Here is a 15,641-nt window from a genome sequence, read left to right as displayed (position 1 = left end):
GAGGCTGCCTGATTCATCAAACTTATACAGTCTCTACTTTGAAACCGTTTTCACTGCAATTTATGTCTAAAGTGCCCAAAGCACAGCTATCAATTATAAGTGGAAATTAATAGCTACATGAGCTTTATGCTTGTTTGCAGTATGAATTATACACACATTTAGCACAGAGAACTATCATTCAGAAAAGCATTCCAAAGACAAAGGTCAAGATTTACATTTATTCAGTAATACTTTGGAGGTCAAATTATAGGCACAGGGCAGTTATTAAGCTGTCTTTTCAGTCATATGCTAGAAATCATACAACACCTAATCTTAAAACAACTATTTGCTGTACATTTACATTGAAAAAAATGTATGTTTGCCTACTACTATAAAGGTACTGGATTTTCTTTCTTTCCTTATCCTGACTGCAACCATTTTGCGTAAAGGGGAAAATGATCTCCTACTATATTTACCTTGGCAACCAGGCTCAGAAGGCATTTGAGGAAGTAAAACACATGTTAAAATTTTCTCTCCTATTTCAGGGTCTGTGTCCGTCTGGAACGTAAGCAAGGGCTGAGACTGGTTATCGGACAACCACAAGGCTTTCAACTTCAAGCTAGTCAGGGACATAGGGAGATGCAACAACCTGGTAGAGAGAAAACAAAGGGAAATTCTAAACATTCTGACAGAAAAACAGAGAACAGAGGAGAAAACAAGGAGCCTTGTGCTATTTTTTATTTTTTTTCCTGCAACAGATATGCTTAATCCTCTAAAAACGAGTGACTAAATCTAAATGTTAGTTTGAACTGAAATACATTTACTCAAGCTACTATTAAGTCAATAGTTATGTTGACAGCTGCAGTTAGCAATTAATTTTAAGGCAGAATAAGGCACTTCTAGTGTGAAAGGTCTGCTTCTTTTCCTTTTTAATAGATGCACCAAGCATCTGCTCTCCTGGCATTTTCACAGAAAAGCAAGGGGTTTTTACATAACTTTGTTGTTGCTGGTAAAAAAATCCTTCAGGAATGATCTAAACCTTACTCAGATATTACTTTCTTGGTCTGAATGAGCATGAGGTTAGGGGGTGCTTACATTTCTCAAATAGAAATTGGATGAGTCAAAAGAGGAAAGGTTCTTTTATCCATGGAAAGTCTCCACAAAAGTGAGAATCCTGATTTTCTGGAAACACCTGAGCAGTGTCCTAGCCATTTATGCTATTTAATGCTGGAAACTGCACTTGGCTAAGCACAAGCTTATCACCTCCTCACGCCCTTATGTTGGAGAGGAATTGGAAAAATTTCAAAAATTTACTTTAGTTTCTCCAAAACAATTCCTCCAAATTCCACGTCCTTCTCTGAGAGAGATAATACAAAATATTTTGGTTTTGTGACAAAAAGGAGACCTTACCTGTTTCCTGCTACATCTAAGACATGAAGTTCTGTAGCTTGTGATATTTCTGGGGGAATCCGAGATAACCGGTTATCCCGTACCGAGAAAACATTTAGACTGCAACACCCACCAATCTGTTTTTATAAAAATAAAGGAAGGTTGCATTATTCTTTAGGATATGATTTAACTAAGTAATAACATAAAACAGGAGAAATGGTTAAATAACAAAACCCAGAAAGATACCAGAATGCCCCAAAAGATACCAGAATAATCAAGTCAGTTTGATTGACATCAAGTCCAGTTTGGGTATCATTAGTTTTACTCATGTGCATTCTAAGATCCCCCCACCGCCCCATGCAATTACAGAAACAGAAAAAGATATTCAGAATGGACCAGATTTCAGAGGAAGAGTTAAAAACTCTTATCCTTCTAGTAATTGAAAAATGAGTCAATGTACTTATGTCTGAGCAGTGACAAGAACAGACATAGAAGCATAGTGTTTCTCTAATTCCTAAAGCTGGTTTGAAATACAACATATACTTGTGTAAGTGAACGTTGCAAAAGATTTTGCTACAAAATTCACCTTAAAAACTGGACTCAACTCATTCATGAGACAATATATAAACATTTGACTTATATATAGTTAAGAACAGGGATGAGATAACAGAAAGTGAGAGAAATCTATCTCTTGGAAGGGAAGTTCATTCCCGAAACAGTTACCATGGGCAAACGGTGTCTCTACTGAAGCTTTATCAGCAATTCTTATTTTCACAACAAGCCATTTTTTTTTTCCAAAATCCAAATAAACAGATCATACTCTCCCTTTAGCTCTACCTAAACGTGGTCCTTCTATGCCTTTTTAAAAGAAGAGGAAAACATCTGTTTGTTATGTTCCCTCCAGTTTTACCCTCATATAAAATCCAAAACCCCCACGTCCCCAATTTCTCTTTGTCTTATACATGAGATTGACTTATATATGACTATACTTGAACGCTACATGCCTTAACTGCTTGTCTGATAATGAAAACAACTAATTAAAAGCAATGACAGCAATCACATTTCTTCTTACCTACTGTGAATCAGGTGCTAAGGAAATTTTGTATTTATGTTGGTGCAGTTTCAAAACTGAGACAGAACAGGTAAACCTACTCACTCAAAGCAAGATTCATTGTCAAAGGCATTTGCCTCTTCAGTTCACTATACTTGAAGTGTAAGCAATGGCTTATATCAGTCAAACCCATGTGCGTTTGCTACAAAGCAATTACTGAGATTTCTGTTCATACAAATAACATAAACTGAGCTCTAATAGTGTTGGCATACAAGAATGCACTGTCAGTCACCTCTCACACCAATTTAATATGAACATTACTATTTAATTCAGTAGATTAATTGCAACCAATATGGTCCTTCTTTCCACAGAGAGAAGAGAGAAGTACTTAACATGTACTTTCTAAAGTACACAGAATCTAAAACACCACTTCTAAGTTATACTGAAATGAATAAGACTTTATATTCCAGGTGAAAATGCATAGATTTCAATAACAGGTTAGGGTTTTTTTTTCCAATTTATTGCTTCCTGCTTTCTCTTATTCCTACCTAACTCTGCATTGAACTTAAAGGCACCTAAAATCAAGCTTCAAAACATCTATTCAAGAGAGGTAAAATTATGATGGGGGTCAAAACTGCATGACTTACTGTTTCACATTGTTCAATCATTATAAAAATGCTCTTTTTCGAGAGAGGAAAAATCTCTTGTAGTTACCACAAATGCTAACCACCAACTTTGAAAGGAATTGGACTGTTTGCAAGAGTACAATACTTGTATCAATAAGCCACTTGAAAGCCCTCCCTAAGCCTTGGTCATGAATCTAAAAATACTGTTTCAAAAGCAGTCATTAAATGTTAGCCAAACTACTGGAATCAATTCAGTTTTGGTTGAAGCTAATGCTCATATTTTCCTCTTTGCTAACTGAAATCATTTTCACTAACCACCCCAAATATTATCTTTTTCATTGAACTTTAATCTCTCTCTTAGAATCTGCCAACATAAATATTTTCATTATATTCCCCTCCATATGGAACAGGCAAGGTTTCTCTATATTCATGCAAGGAAATCAATAGTGAATTCATGAATGTAATGATTATATACTGTATTTTTAAGTGAGAGACCCTTCCAAAAAATGGCAAACCATGCAGTAAAACTTCTGCAAGTGCTTTTACAATTTCACAGGATGTGAAGTGCTGAAACAAAAAGGAGCCACTGTGTGCCTAATTGGTGTATCTCTAAAATGAGAAATTGAGAGCAATTATTCTAGTTTAGTGAATGCTGGATGAGCTGGCAAATGACGCCTTTGTTGTACGTGAGGTTTGCTTAGACCGATTCTACATATCTCAGGAACATAAAGCAAGATGAGTGTTGGCCATGCAGCCTTCTTCCAAGCGCACACAGACCCTCCCAAACACTGGAAATTCCCAGACTTTGGGGGTAATGGAAGTGCAGTGGTGGAGCCAGCCAGTTTGAATAATCATGCATTGAAAGCAGTCAGATGGAAGGAACTGGTGTTTCTGTGGGACTGAATAATACTTACAAGGTTACAAGAATTTACCTGACTCAATTTCCGAGCAGCTAACAGTTAGGAAAAACACAAGAGACAATTGTTTCATTTCAACACACACTATTATCTCCATGGACTGGACAATACCATTCACATCACACACAAACAGAGAAAGACAATTTTCCCACCACCACAGAACTTTATATTTCCAAAATATCCTTTAGAAAACATATTTGGGGGCGGGGGGCAGGTTGACTTTTCTGAAGCTGGCCTCCATTTAGCATAGCAGAATATTATTGTAATCTCAGGTATCTGATGAACAGAAAACCATGTAGTATAACGATTTGAGCAGTGGATCAGGTTGTAAATCACCACGCATGGAGGTGTCCACAGGAGGGCGACTAAAATAATCAAAGGTCTAGAGACCATGCCCTATGAGGGGCGTCTAAAAGAACTGGGTATGTTTAGCTTGCAGAAGAGAAGGGTGTCATAAGGAAGAGGGAGAAGGCTTGTTTTCTGCTGCCCTTGAAACCAGGACTTGAAGCATTGGGTTCAAATTACAGGAAAGGAGATTCTACTTGAACATTAGGAAGGACTTTCTGACTGTATGAGCTGTTCAACAGTGGAACTCTCTGCCTCGGAGTGTGGTGGCAGCTCGTTCCTTGGAGGCTTTTAAAAAGAGGCTGGATTGCCATCTGTCAAGGAGATTTTGACTGTGCTTTTCCTGCATGGCAGGGGGTTGCCCATGTGGTCTCTTCCAACTCTATTATTCTATACTTTTACGAAAACTTTACTGAGTGACATTAAGCAACTCAATCTCAGTCTCAAGAGGGAGGCAAAGGCAAAGCCCTCTCTGAATAAATCTATGATAGATTCACCTTAGGGTCAGCATACATTAAAAACAACTTGAAGACACATTACGACAACATCATTTGCCTAGCAAATTGTGCAATGATCACAATTTATCAACTCATCACAAGAAAGCATGTGGCAAGTCAAGTAGCTATAATATCATGTGTACTATGTGGATTTGCCCCATCTCTATGCTCAATCCAAAATGAGGGACTGGGGGGGGGGGTCAGAGTAAGAGGGCTCCTATACCATGACCAGCAGGTAAGATAATCAAATACATCAGTGCCTCAACCTACTTTAAGTTTATTAAGGAAGAGCATTTAGTAAGCAGTTGTTTGTCATTCATTCTCTATTCTCAGGGTGGGGATGTGATACACAGGCAGATCTTAGTGGTTCTGTTGGTTTTTTATATAATAGTTGGCTCAATACATACAGTATCATTTGAATATACACTACATGCAGATTATTCTAATGCAACTGAAAAATACTGGGTATAAGTTGATTTTGTCAGGTACCTCTGCCAGGGTTTGGAAAAGTTACTTTCTGGATTAATACCACTACACCTTCCCTGTCAGAATAACTATAGGTTGGAGGTTTCTGGGAGCCAAGGTACCAGATGAAGATGCACGATCCACACAAAATGTTATCAACTGTGGTCTGAAAGGTTTTGTTCCACCAGTTTGCCTTGGTTTAAAAAAAAAAAAAGCCCTCCCAATTTGAAAGTTATTATTGCTGAGTTCCTCAGGGATGAATAAATCATAATCGCAACATAACTGTGATCTTGCTATTCAAGACATTTGTGTGAAACCTCCGAGGAATAAGAACTGGTTCATTTAATATCAGAAACCCCTCAATATTAGAGAAAGAAAAATATCAACTATATATTGCATTAAATGTCTCATATCTGGCCAGTGTATTTTAAATTTGAAGAAGAGAAGTTAACCACAAATAACAGTGGTGAAGACATTACACAACGTATTTATCTACATATAACAAGTGACAAAGTATGACGATGGTATACATTATTTTAGCTTGGGGGATTCTCATAGAAAGCCATAAAATGAGTCTCAAAAGGCTGAATTATAAAGGTAACAAAGAAAAGGGTGATGCTATAAATAATACATGTTTTGAAAACCTCAAGGATTTGTGTCAAGAACATAAAACCCGAATACTTCACTTGACCTCTCTCTATATAAACTGAAACAGCCAGAAATGTAATTCATACTAAAAAAATTGGACAGATGCTATGAGTTAAAGATATAATTAATATATTTGCCACCATATAAACATATCATTTCATCAGACTGTTTTTTCACTTGGCTAAGAAAACCACCATTATCTCTTAAAGTAAAAGGAGTAATGTTATGGATTACAACAATTAAGACTGAATATAAATAGAGGTACTTCCAATTCAACCAATGCAAAGACATGGCTCGCAAATATATAATAGTCAGCTTGGATTAAGTGACAGAACCGTTCTATCTGTGTTCATCCTTCTCAGACAATATCTTACAGAAAAAGGTTCCCCCCACATCAGACACTGAACAGATTTATGAAACCTGAGGACTGAATATAGGTGTCCAAACAACCCTTTAGTGTCTATGTATCTTTCAAACAGGTAAAAATCAAAGAGCCTAACCCTGATGTTATCAAACCCACTGCTTGTATAAGGCTGTCTGCTGAAATCCACCCCCTAATTCCCTCTGTATGAAACACCTCCTTTGATCTCACCTGTCAGAACTTCATCAGGGTTCCATCCCAATACTGTGCAGCACAGGTTCTCATTATTACACTTGGCAGTTCATTTTGTCATATTTCTGTAGGTGGCACTGATGCCTATGATTAGCTGCAAAGCAACCTGAATAGCTGGTTTATGTAACACCAGACGCTCCGTTTCCCATTGGCAGATGAGATTTCAAGCTTTGGAACAGCCACTTATGAACTTAATAAAAATATTTAAGAGAATGCAGGGACAGAATATGCGAGTGCACACACAAATGTTTTAAAGAACCAACTAGTGCACAAATTAACTGGATTTCCACTGACATGGGCATTTGTCGCACAGACCCTCTGTGACCAACCTTCAACCAAAGAAGTACATGAAGTCGATGTATATGGCACTCCTGAGAAGAAACAAGACCTGGCTAAGACATTACATCAGAATAACCTGCTGCTTCATTGCTTCCCTGCATTTTGGTACATGGAAAATCACTGTGTTGTCACTGGAGAACATAAACAGCACTCTCGTCTTGCACTTGAACTTGAACTTGAGCTGGAAAGAAGCGTGAGTCCTCACCAGTTAATGAGGGGATGGCAGCAATGAGTGAGACAGGAGGCAGCCTGGGCACTTTCTGACTCATGAATAAACTACCTGCTCTCAGCTGCCCAGAAGTGAAGGTGCAGGACTGGGATTGTAGTATGGGAGGAGATCAATGGTAGTGACATCAATGCGAGTGACACCACTGCCTGGGTGGGAAAAAGATGGGGATGGCAGCTCTTTAGTGCTTCCCCTCAAAAGAAGGACTGAAAGAGGAGAGGGGAGCAATGCTTCTTTTTAAAAAAGGTTATTGTTTTTGGAAGTTCTGGAAGTCATCTTGGGTCCTGGTCTTAGAGAAATTAAATTAAATATAAATTAAACAAACAATAGGTTGCGTTGTCGAAGGCTTTCCCAGGATGGGCTAAGTGCTTGCTTTTTGCCTCTCTCCTCAGAGAAAGAAGGTAATTCCTTTTTTAAATATAAGAATCAATATTATACCTTAATTTTTATCAAAAAAGAAGCATATCCCTTTAACTGAGTTAAGAGTTGGAATTCCTGCCTGAGAAAATAGCATTGTCAATGGCCAGAGAAGGCTAGCCCACTGAGGTGGCACTAATGCTTTCTCTTTTGCACAGAATGACTTTTTACTTATTCACAGATCATATTGAAATCCATAATTTTTGGCCAAAACTCTGCCCTCAACCTATACGTAACGTCAACATGCACACCCCCATTACCCAGGTAGCTAAAATAATCATCAACATGACCATACTTTATTAAGAAGCAAAATATCCAATGGAAAATCACCTACTTCACATTCAGACATCCCCAGGTTCAATCCCTGGACTGTTCAAATAGCATTGGGTGTCAAAAGGGAACCCAGTTTAAAATCCTGGACAGCTACTGTCACACCAATGTGGACAATTCTAATATAGGTGTAAAAATATAGATTTATGGAAAAATATGTATTTAGATCAAGGTTTACCCCTTTGGTAATGGACACAAGATCTTCAGCCCCAACTTGGAGGCAGCCCTAGTCAGTACTCTCACTGCACCTGTCCCAATCTAGGAATTGAATGCTGGGGAGAGAGCACGTAAAGTCACCCTTCGAGAAGTAAATGTAAACTAGAGCTTCTCTAGTTTGAAAATCTGAAAGCAAGGGTAAGGAACCTCTGGTTCACTTTTGGTCTTAGACTACAACTTCTATGGTCTCTTATCCTTGGTAATACTAGCCGGAGCTCCTGGGGCTGAAGTCTAAAACATCAGAGTGTCAAAGGTCTCTCTCCTACCTCCATGCACAAATACACTTTTAAAGTGTAGGCTTCTGGTATCAACTGCAGCAGCAAATCTTCTTCCACCTTGAAAAGTAAACAGCGGCCAATATAAACAATAATGAATACTATGGCATTCATCTGCTTGAGCAGTGAGAATTGAGATGGAGCTTTTGAGGTGATGAGGGCAACTCATACTGGTTTCTAATGCCAATGGTCAGGTCATCACTGTCCATTCAGTCTGCAGAACTCCTAGGTCCATCAACCAGCTGACTCCCCACCATCCTGCTTCCATTCCTAAATACTCTTTTGGCATCTGAATGAAGTAAATTAAGTTACATCTTGTCATTTTTACTTTGGTGCCATGTGTGGATTTTATTATTTATAGCACATGTTCATATTTTGCTTAAAGCAAATGTTAGCAATCAAACAGCTACTATATTGGCAACCGAAAAAACCCACCACCCAAAGCCCATCTGCTAAAATCTCGCTCCTTTCCCCAATGCTTCAAGCAGAATAAATGTATCCACTGTTGCTTTTCCAAAGAATTGTGGACCTATTTAAAAGAGTAAAAGGTTCCAATCAATAGGTATTTCTATCAATATATCCTCCCAACCATCATCACAGTCTTCTGTGCTGTTCCAGCACACTCCTTTAATATGCTGGAGCAACTCTCGGAGAGCTCAGCAGAAATGTGAGATAAAGCAAATCAAGATCACCTCTTCTCCATTTTTCCAACGAAGAATAACACTTCCTTTGGGAAACAGCCCTTCATTCAGAGAAAGGGACATCTGTATCCTGCCTGACCACAACCACAACTACCTGTTGTGGCAATTTAAAATGTATGGCCCCCATCTCTACTGCAAGAGATTGAAGTTGCTTCTCCTCGAGACCTGTGGCCTACAATAGATCTTAGCCTTGACGGTTGGAGTTGCAGACAAACACCAGCAATTTAAAGGACAGAATGCACATGTGATTTCCAAAACTGCAACTCCAAGGGTATAGGCAGCAAAGGGGATATGAAAGATACACAATGCTTTGAGAAAATCAACCACAGCCAAGGGACAGGATCACGTTCCCAGGGTGATACTTTCATCACATTTGCACTAGTCACAGGATTAGACTCCTGGGAAGATTTTGGGGATGAGCTTCTGCTTGGGTTCTGTGCAATTGTGCTGAACCCGCCTTGGGATATACAACTTTCAACATGTAATTATGATTTTATAATATGTCAGAGTATCAACTCTCACTGGAGTAAGAAACACATATGCAGTAACAAAGAAGATAGCAATATTGAAATAATTTGCTACAATTCCATTCAATGCAATTTCAGAATTTCTGACCTTGGGATGAACTTTTGCATAGTAATTTTAGCCATAAAAAGCTAAATAGCCAACCAGTAATACTCATAATAAAGTCCCATGCTTGAGATTTTCAAAGTTATGCAGCTGTAGTTCCACACATATATCTGCAGTTAATGTTTCAAAACACTGCCCTGGTCAGAAGTCTAGCTTTCAACTCAGAAAATACTCCAGTGCAGCATAAGAAGATATTGGCAGAAGGAGGAAGAGTTGACGTATTGGATCTGGAATAGGCAGGCCTGAGAACTGAAACTAGTAATCATTTAAGTTAAACTTCCACACAGAAATTAGCTGCTACACATTCCACAGGACACCGTAAGCACCAATTTCAGTTCTATGTTGCTATAATTCACCATGCTGATTTCCATAGGTCTCCTTCAATCCCGCACCAGTTATTTCCTGTTTACTAGCCAGAATACAGTAATTTGTCACACAAACTCCTTTTGTTCTAGCTATAGAAAACCAGGACAACCTTACCATATAATTCCATGTCCTTACCACAAACAAAGACAAATAGATAATTCTTACCTCTTTTGGTAAAGACACCAATTTGTTTCTGTCAACATTCAGTACGTTTAGTTTTTTTAGCCTTCCAATGCTCTTTGGTAAAGTCTGTTTCAGATTCAAATAAAACAAGGTCAGTCATTATTTTTGTTGCTACCACATCTTTAAGAAAAAAACAATCCTGCAAAGCAAATGAATGGGAAGTTCAAGATACCACTGGATTGCACATGAGAAATACATCCTAAGGTAGCAGTACAGACAATGACACATACCCTTAATTCTTTGGACTACCATTCCCAGAAACCTGAGCCAATAGGTTATACCAGCAGAAGATTCATACTCCAGGTTCTGTGACTACAATCTGAGTTGGCAGTGAGTTCACAATTTTGCTCTGAAAAGGGGTTCTGATGATGCCACTTTCTTTTTAACACAATAATACCTGGATGAAGTTCAAGGAATAAAGTTCTTTTCCTTCTTCCTCTGCTTTGCAGCCATCTGCATTCCTCATATTGTCTAAAGGTTTGGGAGTTGCCACATGCAGTGTTCCCTCACTTATCGAAAGGGTTAGGTTCCAGGACCACCCACAATAAGTGAAAATCCACGAAGTAGGGACGCTATATTTATTTTAATATTTACACATTAATTAAGTAGTTATACACTATTTTAAGTCTTTAACCATCAACTGTGTGTTGATAAATTGCCTCCTCCTCCTCCTGTTACCGCTTGGGCTCCTTTTCTCTCCCTTTGGCTTCTCCTTCCTCCCTTCCTTAGGTTGTAAATTGTAATTTTTTTATGATTTATAATAGTCTTTTAGAATTTATTGAAAAACCACGAAATGGCGAATCCACAAATCTGTGACAAGTGAACCGTGGAGTAGTGAGGGAACACTGTATACGCATACACATAAACACACATCTATCATATCTCCTGGGATATGGTCTGGTATGGAAAGAGTAGCAGAACTGCTCCAAACATTTTTCTAATACATTTGGGGGCAATTCTGAGTTTAAAAAACCCTTTAATGCTTAGTGCCATGGATCTGTAGACTCAACAAAATGAATGACTGGAAATCTGTGCAATCACCAGCATTGATAACAATTGAAAAATACGGCCTTTCCACTGTTTTTTGGGGACCTTTCCCACTATACAATTATAGCAGTATGATTCTATTTTAAGTGCCATGAGTGCATCCTGGGCATCAGAGGCATCAGAGGAGATCTCTGGCTGAGCAGGACCCTTCCTAAATTAGCAATCCCAGAATTCAAGAGGATGCTGTCATTAAAAATTTTTAAGTTCCTTTCTTGTTTGCAACATGTAACCTTTCAGGGTCCAGCTACCTTTATCTACTTGCAGCTATTGTTATTCTCTCTTGCACAATATTTACAGCCAGCTGGTCCCTAACAAAGAAGTGGAATACAACTTCTAGCAATGTTTACACAATGTATGTTGGTACATGTTTTCTATGAGTTATTTGTTAAGCTGAAGAGAAACAAGTGTGTCCTGTCTTGTAAACACACTCGCACACCTATACATGCGTGCGCACACACACACTCTGAAGCAAATTTTTCCCTAGGCCATAACCCTCACAGCATGTAATATAATGTACAAGAACCTATATTGAAGAGTAGTAATTCAGCTGTCTTGCATTTCACTATTGCAGTCATAAGGTAGTAAAATAAAGATGGTGCAGTCAAAATGAGTCAGGATGAGCCAAAAAAAAAAAAGACATAATTACTGCCAACTATGCGAAGACCTACACAGTACTTACCAGCAGCTGGTTTTCTGTAAGAACTAATTCTGTAAGGCTTTCACAGTCCCCTACTGCTTCTGTTAACTGAACAAGCCGGTTCTGGTCAACTTTCAAGATGGACAGCTTTTTTAATTTTCCTAAAGAAGAGAACAGTTTAGGCTAAATATGCTTTAAAAAAGAGTCATAGAAGCACTAGTATCAGTTATGCATTGTGCAGATCAAACAACTTCACTAGCATCAATACTGTGCATTCCAAAAATATTGAGATTTGCTTGAAAAACTCTATCAGGTTCTCAACCCTCACCAACATACAATCTGATCTTGGAAACTAAACAGTCAACCCTGGTTAGCACTTGGATGGGGAATGCTGCAGGATATATTTCAGAGAAAGGAACTGGGCAAAACAATCTGTTGGGTGTTTCCTACCTAAAATCTCTATGCATTCATGAGGTTGCCATAAGTCAACAGGCAATTTGAAATAATATACAAACACATAGGAACTTAAGTCAGGGACGCTGTACTCAGAATGCCCTTTTGGGGATGGAATGGGAAGTTAAACGCAATGGACAATTTGTGTGATGTCCCATGGACCCTTGGGCTGTGAACCTGACTCCATTGTGGACAACAGCGATGAGGAAACAGGTTTAGTGCCAATTCAGCAAGAGTCTGCCCCGTTCCAGATGTACCCTATTGACAATTCCAGTTCAGTGCTCATTAAAAAGGACCTTGGAACGGAGTCTTCTCTTCCCAGCTCTTCTCCCTTTGATAGGAGAATGTTTGTACAAACGAACAGACAGGAGAAAGCGGGACAAAGACGAAGCGCGCGATTAGCAGCAAGGGAATCTGCTGATTAACCTATTTTCCCCTGAGAACTCTCGGGGAGGATTGCATCTGGTGAAGATGTTGTGTTAGCTCTTTTCCCTTGGGAAAAGAGCATTTGGACACCTGCTCTGTGAAGAGATTTGAAGTTCCTTAAAAGTTCTGTGCGCTGGCTAGCCAGCGCGGAGTCAATGTGTCAGTTTGGAGGATTAACTTCGCTTCCAGTCAAGTGTGGACTGCGTTTAAGTCCACTGCCTTCCAGCCTTGTCGTGCCTTGCCAAGCCGTGTTCCTTGACTTGTCTTGCCGTGAATCCAGTCATGTCTTGTCGTGCCGTGTATCCATCCTTGTCTTCAATTTCTTGCCTTTGGACTTGCTTTGAACTCTAGTGAAAGACTTGGACGTTTTCCCCACTCAAACTGCTTGGAAGTTTGAGTGTGTTTCGGTTTTTGGATTACAAACTTTAAACTCTAATATTATATATTGGACAATATACTACTGGACTATATTTGACCTTTCCTGAAAGGTCTATTGATGGACTATACTTTCTGCTTGTTTTCGTTTTAATTTCTTAATTCCTTAATAAGGATATTAGACTGTTTATAGGCCTCAGTGTACTGGTTTACTGGTTTCCAGTGCTCTCGCAGCCAGGGGCATCACAATTTGTTAAAGAGTCAAACCGTGCCTAACTGGTGGCCTTATTCACATATCCAGTTGTGCGACAATTAGAAAGAGTATTCCACTGAAGCATTCAATCAATTACAGTAAAACTGCTGATTGGCTGCTTTGAAATATATTACCAAGAGCAGAAGAACTAAAAGACAGGAAACAGGAAGTTAAGCAAGTTGAACAAATATTAGGACAAACAAGTAGAGGTGTGAAGAGTGGCAGACATGATACAATAATCAAAATAAGAATTATATAGATAGAGCCATTTGATTTCGGAAAATCACAGTCAGATGTTGTCTTATGAGTATTCCTTTGCATTCGAGTGAGCAGATTTCAGCTCTCCAGATACTGAATTGCAACTTCAAGCCATCCTTACCATTAGCCATAACACCTAGAGGATTCTACAAGTTACAGTCCAGGAATATGATAAATATGACAGCCCATCTTCCTATGATAAAGGAAGACAAGAGCGTGTATGTGTGGGGCAGGGAGAGAGAGCTGGGGAAAGAGAAGAGGGAGAAGGGGGAGAGGATCCACTTACACAAGGTCGCTCTAAAAGGCAAATGTCCCAGATACTTCCATGTTGCTTTTTACCTCAATTGATGGCATCTTGCAGCAGTTCAGGCACTCTTAAAACAGCCATGAAGGCAAGCACAGAGCAATGCCATTGGCAGCCAGCTGTATCCAGCCAAAAAAAGATGACAAGAGAAGATGATGATGGAGAAGAGGGATGGATTTTCTCCTCCATTCCTGCCTACCTGGTTAAATGGGAGAAGAGTGTGTTGATAGACAAGGAAAGATCTGGGACATCTTATGTGAGTCGAGTCCTCCCACTCATCTCTCTCTTGCCTCTTTTAGGGCTCCTTGCATTCAATATACAGGAGCCATGGTGGCGCAAAGGGTTAAACCCTTGTGCCAGCAGGAATGCTGACTGATAGGTCAGAAGTTCAAATCCAGGGAGAATGGGTGAGTTCCCTCTGTCAGCTGCAGCTCCTCATGCGAAGACATGAGAGAAGCCTCCATAGGGATGATAAAACATCGAACATCCGGGCGCCCCTGGGTAACATACTAGCAGACAGCCAATTCTCTCACACCAGAAGTGACTTGCAGTTTCTCAAGTCACTCCTGACACACAAGAGATGAATGGGAGGACTCGACTCACATAAGATGTCCCAGATCTTTCCTTGTCTATCAACATATATATATTTGTGTGTCAGGAGTGACTTGAGAAACTGCAAGTCACTTCTGGTGTGAGAGAATGTATATCTCACAAATACTGTAGCGGTATTTCAAAATCTGAAAAAAAATACAAAAACCAAAAATATCTGGCTGCAAAGCATTTTGGATAAGGAAGACTCACTCTGCATTTTTTTTAGAAGAATGAATAAAATATTTAAGACAATTTCTAAAAACTATGTAAGGAAATTAACTTCCAACAAGGAAAATGTACACTTAGGCAGAAAAAAATAAAATGCAGATATAGATGGGTGACATTTGCCTTGAAAACAGTACGTGTGAAAAGGATCTAGGAGTCTTAGTAGATCATAAGCTGAACATGCGTCTACTTTGTGATGCAGCAGCTAAAAAAGCCAATGCAATTCCAATGGGAGTATAGTGTTGAGATGGAGGGAAATTATAGTCTCACTCTATTCTTCTTTGGTCAGACTTCAACTGTTATGCTTTGTCTAGTTCTGAGCACCACAATTAAAGAAAGATATTCACAATCTGGAATGTGTCCAGAGGAGGATGAGCAAAAACGACCAAAGATCTGGAAGCCAAGCCTTATGATGAGCAGCTTAGGAAGCTTGATATGCTGGTATCAGATTGTGAAAGGTCCAAGTTAGTTTTCTGCTGCTCTGGAGACTAGGACATGGAACAATGGATAAAAATTGCAGGGAAAGAGATTTCACTTGAATATTTGGAAGAGCTTCCTGACAGTAAGAGCTGTTCAATAGTGGAATATGCTGCCTTGAAGTGTGGTGGAGTCTCCTTCTCTGGATGTTTTCAAGCAGAGGCTGGATGCCCATCTGTTGGGAGTACTTTAATTGTATGTTCCTGCATGGCAAAGGATTGGACTGGATGGCCCTTATGGTATCATCCAACTCTATGATTCTAAGACTTTCATATAAGACTATATACAGTTTCAGATAATTACAAGTCTCCTTTTCCTAATCCATTCTTATGAGAATCTAGCCAAATGGGCAATGGAATAATTTCATTGCTACTAAATATCC

The 15,641-nt window shown here is 39.2% G+C and overlaps 1 protein-coding gene across 5 annotated transcripts in view; it reads right to left on the bottom strand.

Moving 5' to 3' along the window:
• lrrc1 (leucine rich repeat containing 1) overlaps positions 1-15,641 on the bottom strand; it is a 118,732-nt gene that overhangs the window by 30,391 nt on the left and 72,700 nt on the right. For all 5 annotated transcript variants that reach the window (XM_062983095.1, XM_062983098.1, XM_062983097.1 and 2 more), the window contains exons 9-12: positions 11,940-12,058; positions 10,196-10,279; positions 1,390-1,505; positions 456-628 (exon numbers count right to left, since the gene is read on the bottom strand). In XM_062983095.1, the coding sequence (XP_062839165.1) occupies positions 456-628; positions 1,390-1,505; positions 10,196-10,279; positions 11,940-12,058 (492 nt within the window). The remainder of the gene's footprint in view (positions 1-455; positions 629-1,389; positions 1,506-10,195; positions 10,280-11,939; positions 12,059-15,641) is intronic.

The sequence above is a fragment of the Anolis carolinensis genome, chromosome 1 (assembly GCF_035594765.1).
Source record: "Anolis carolinensis isolate JA03-04 chromosome 1, rAnoCar3.1.pri, whole genome shotgun sequence".
Classification (NCBI taxonomy): Eukaryota; Metazoa; Chordata; class Lepidosauria; order Squamata; family Dactyloidae; genus Anolis; species Anolis carolinensis.
This window is presented reverse-complemented; position numbering and strand designations above follow the sequence as displayed.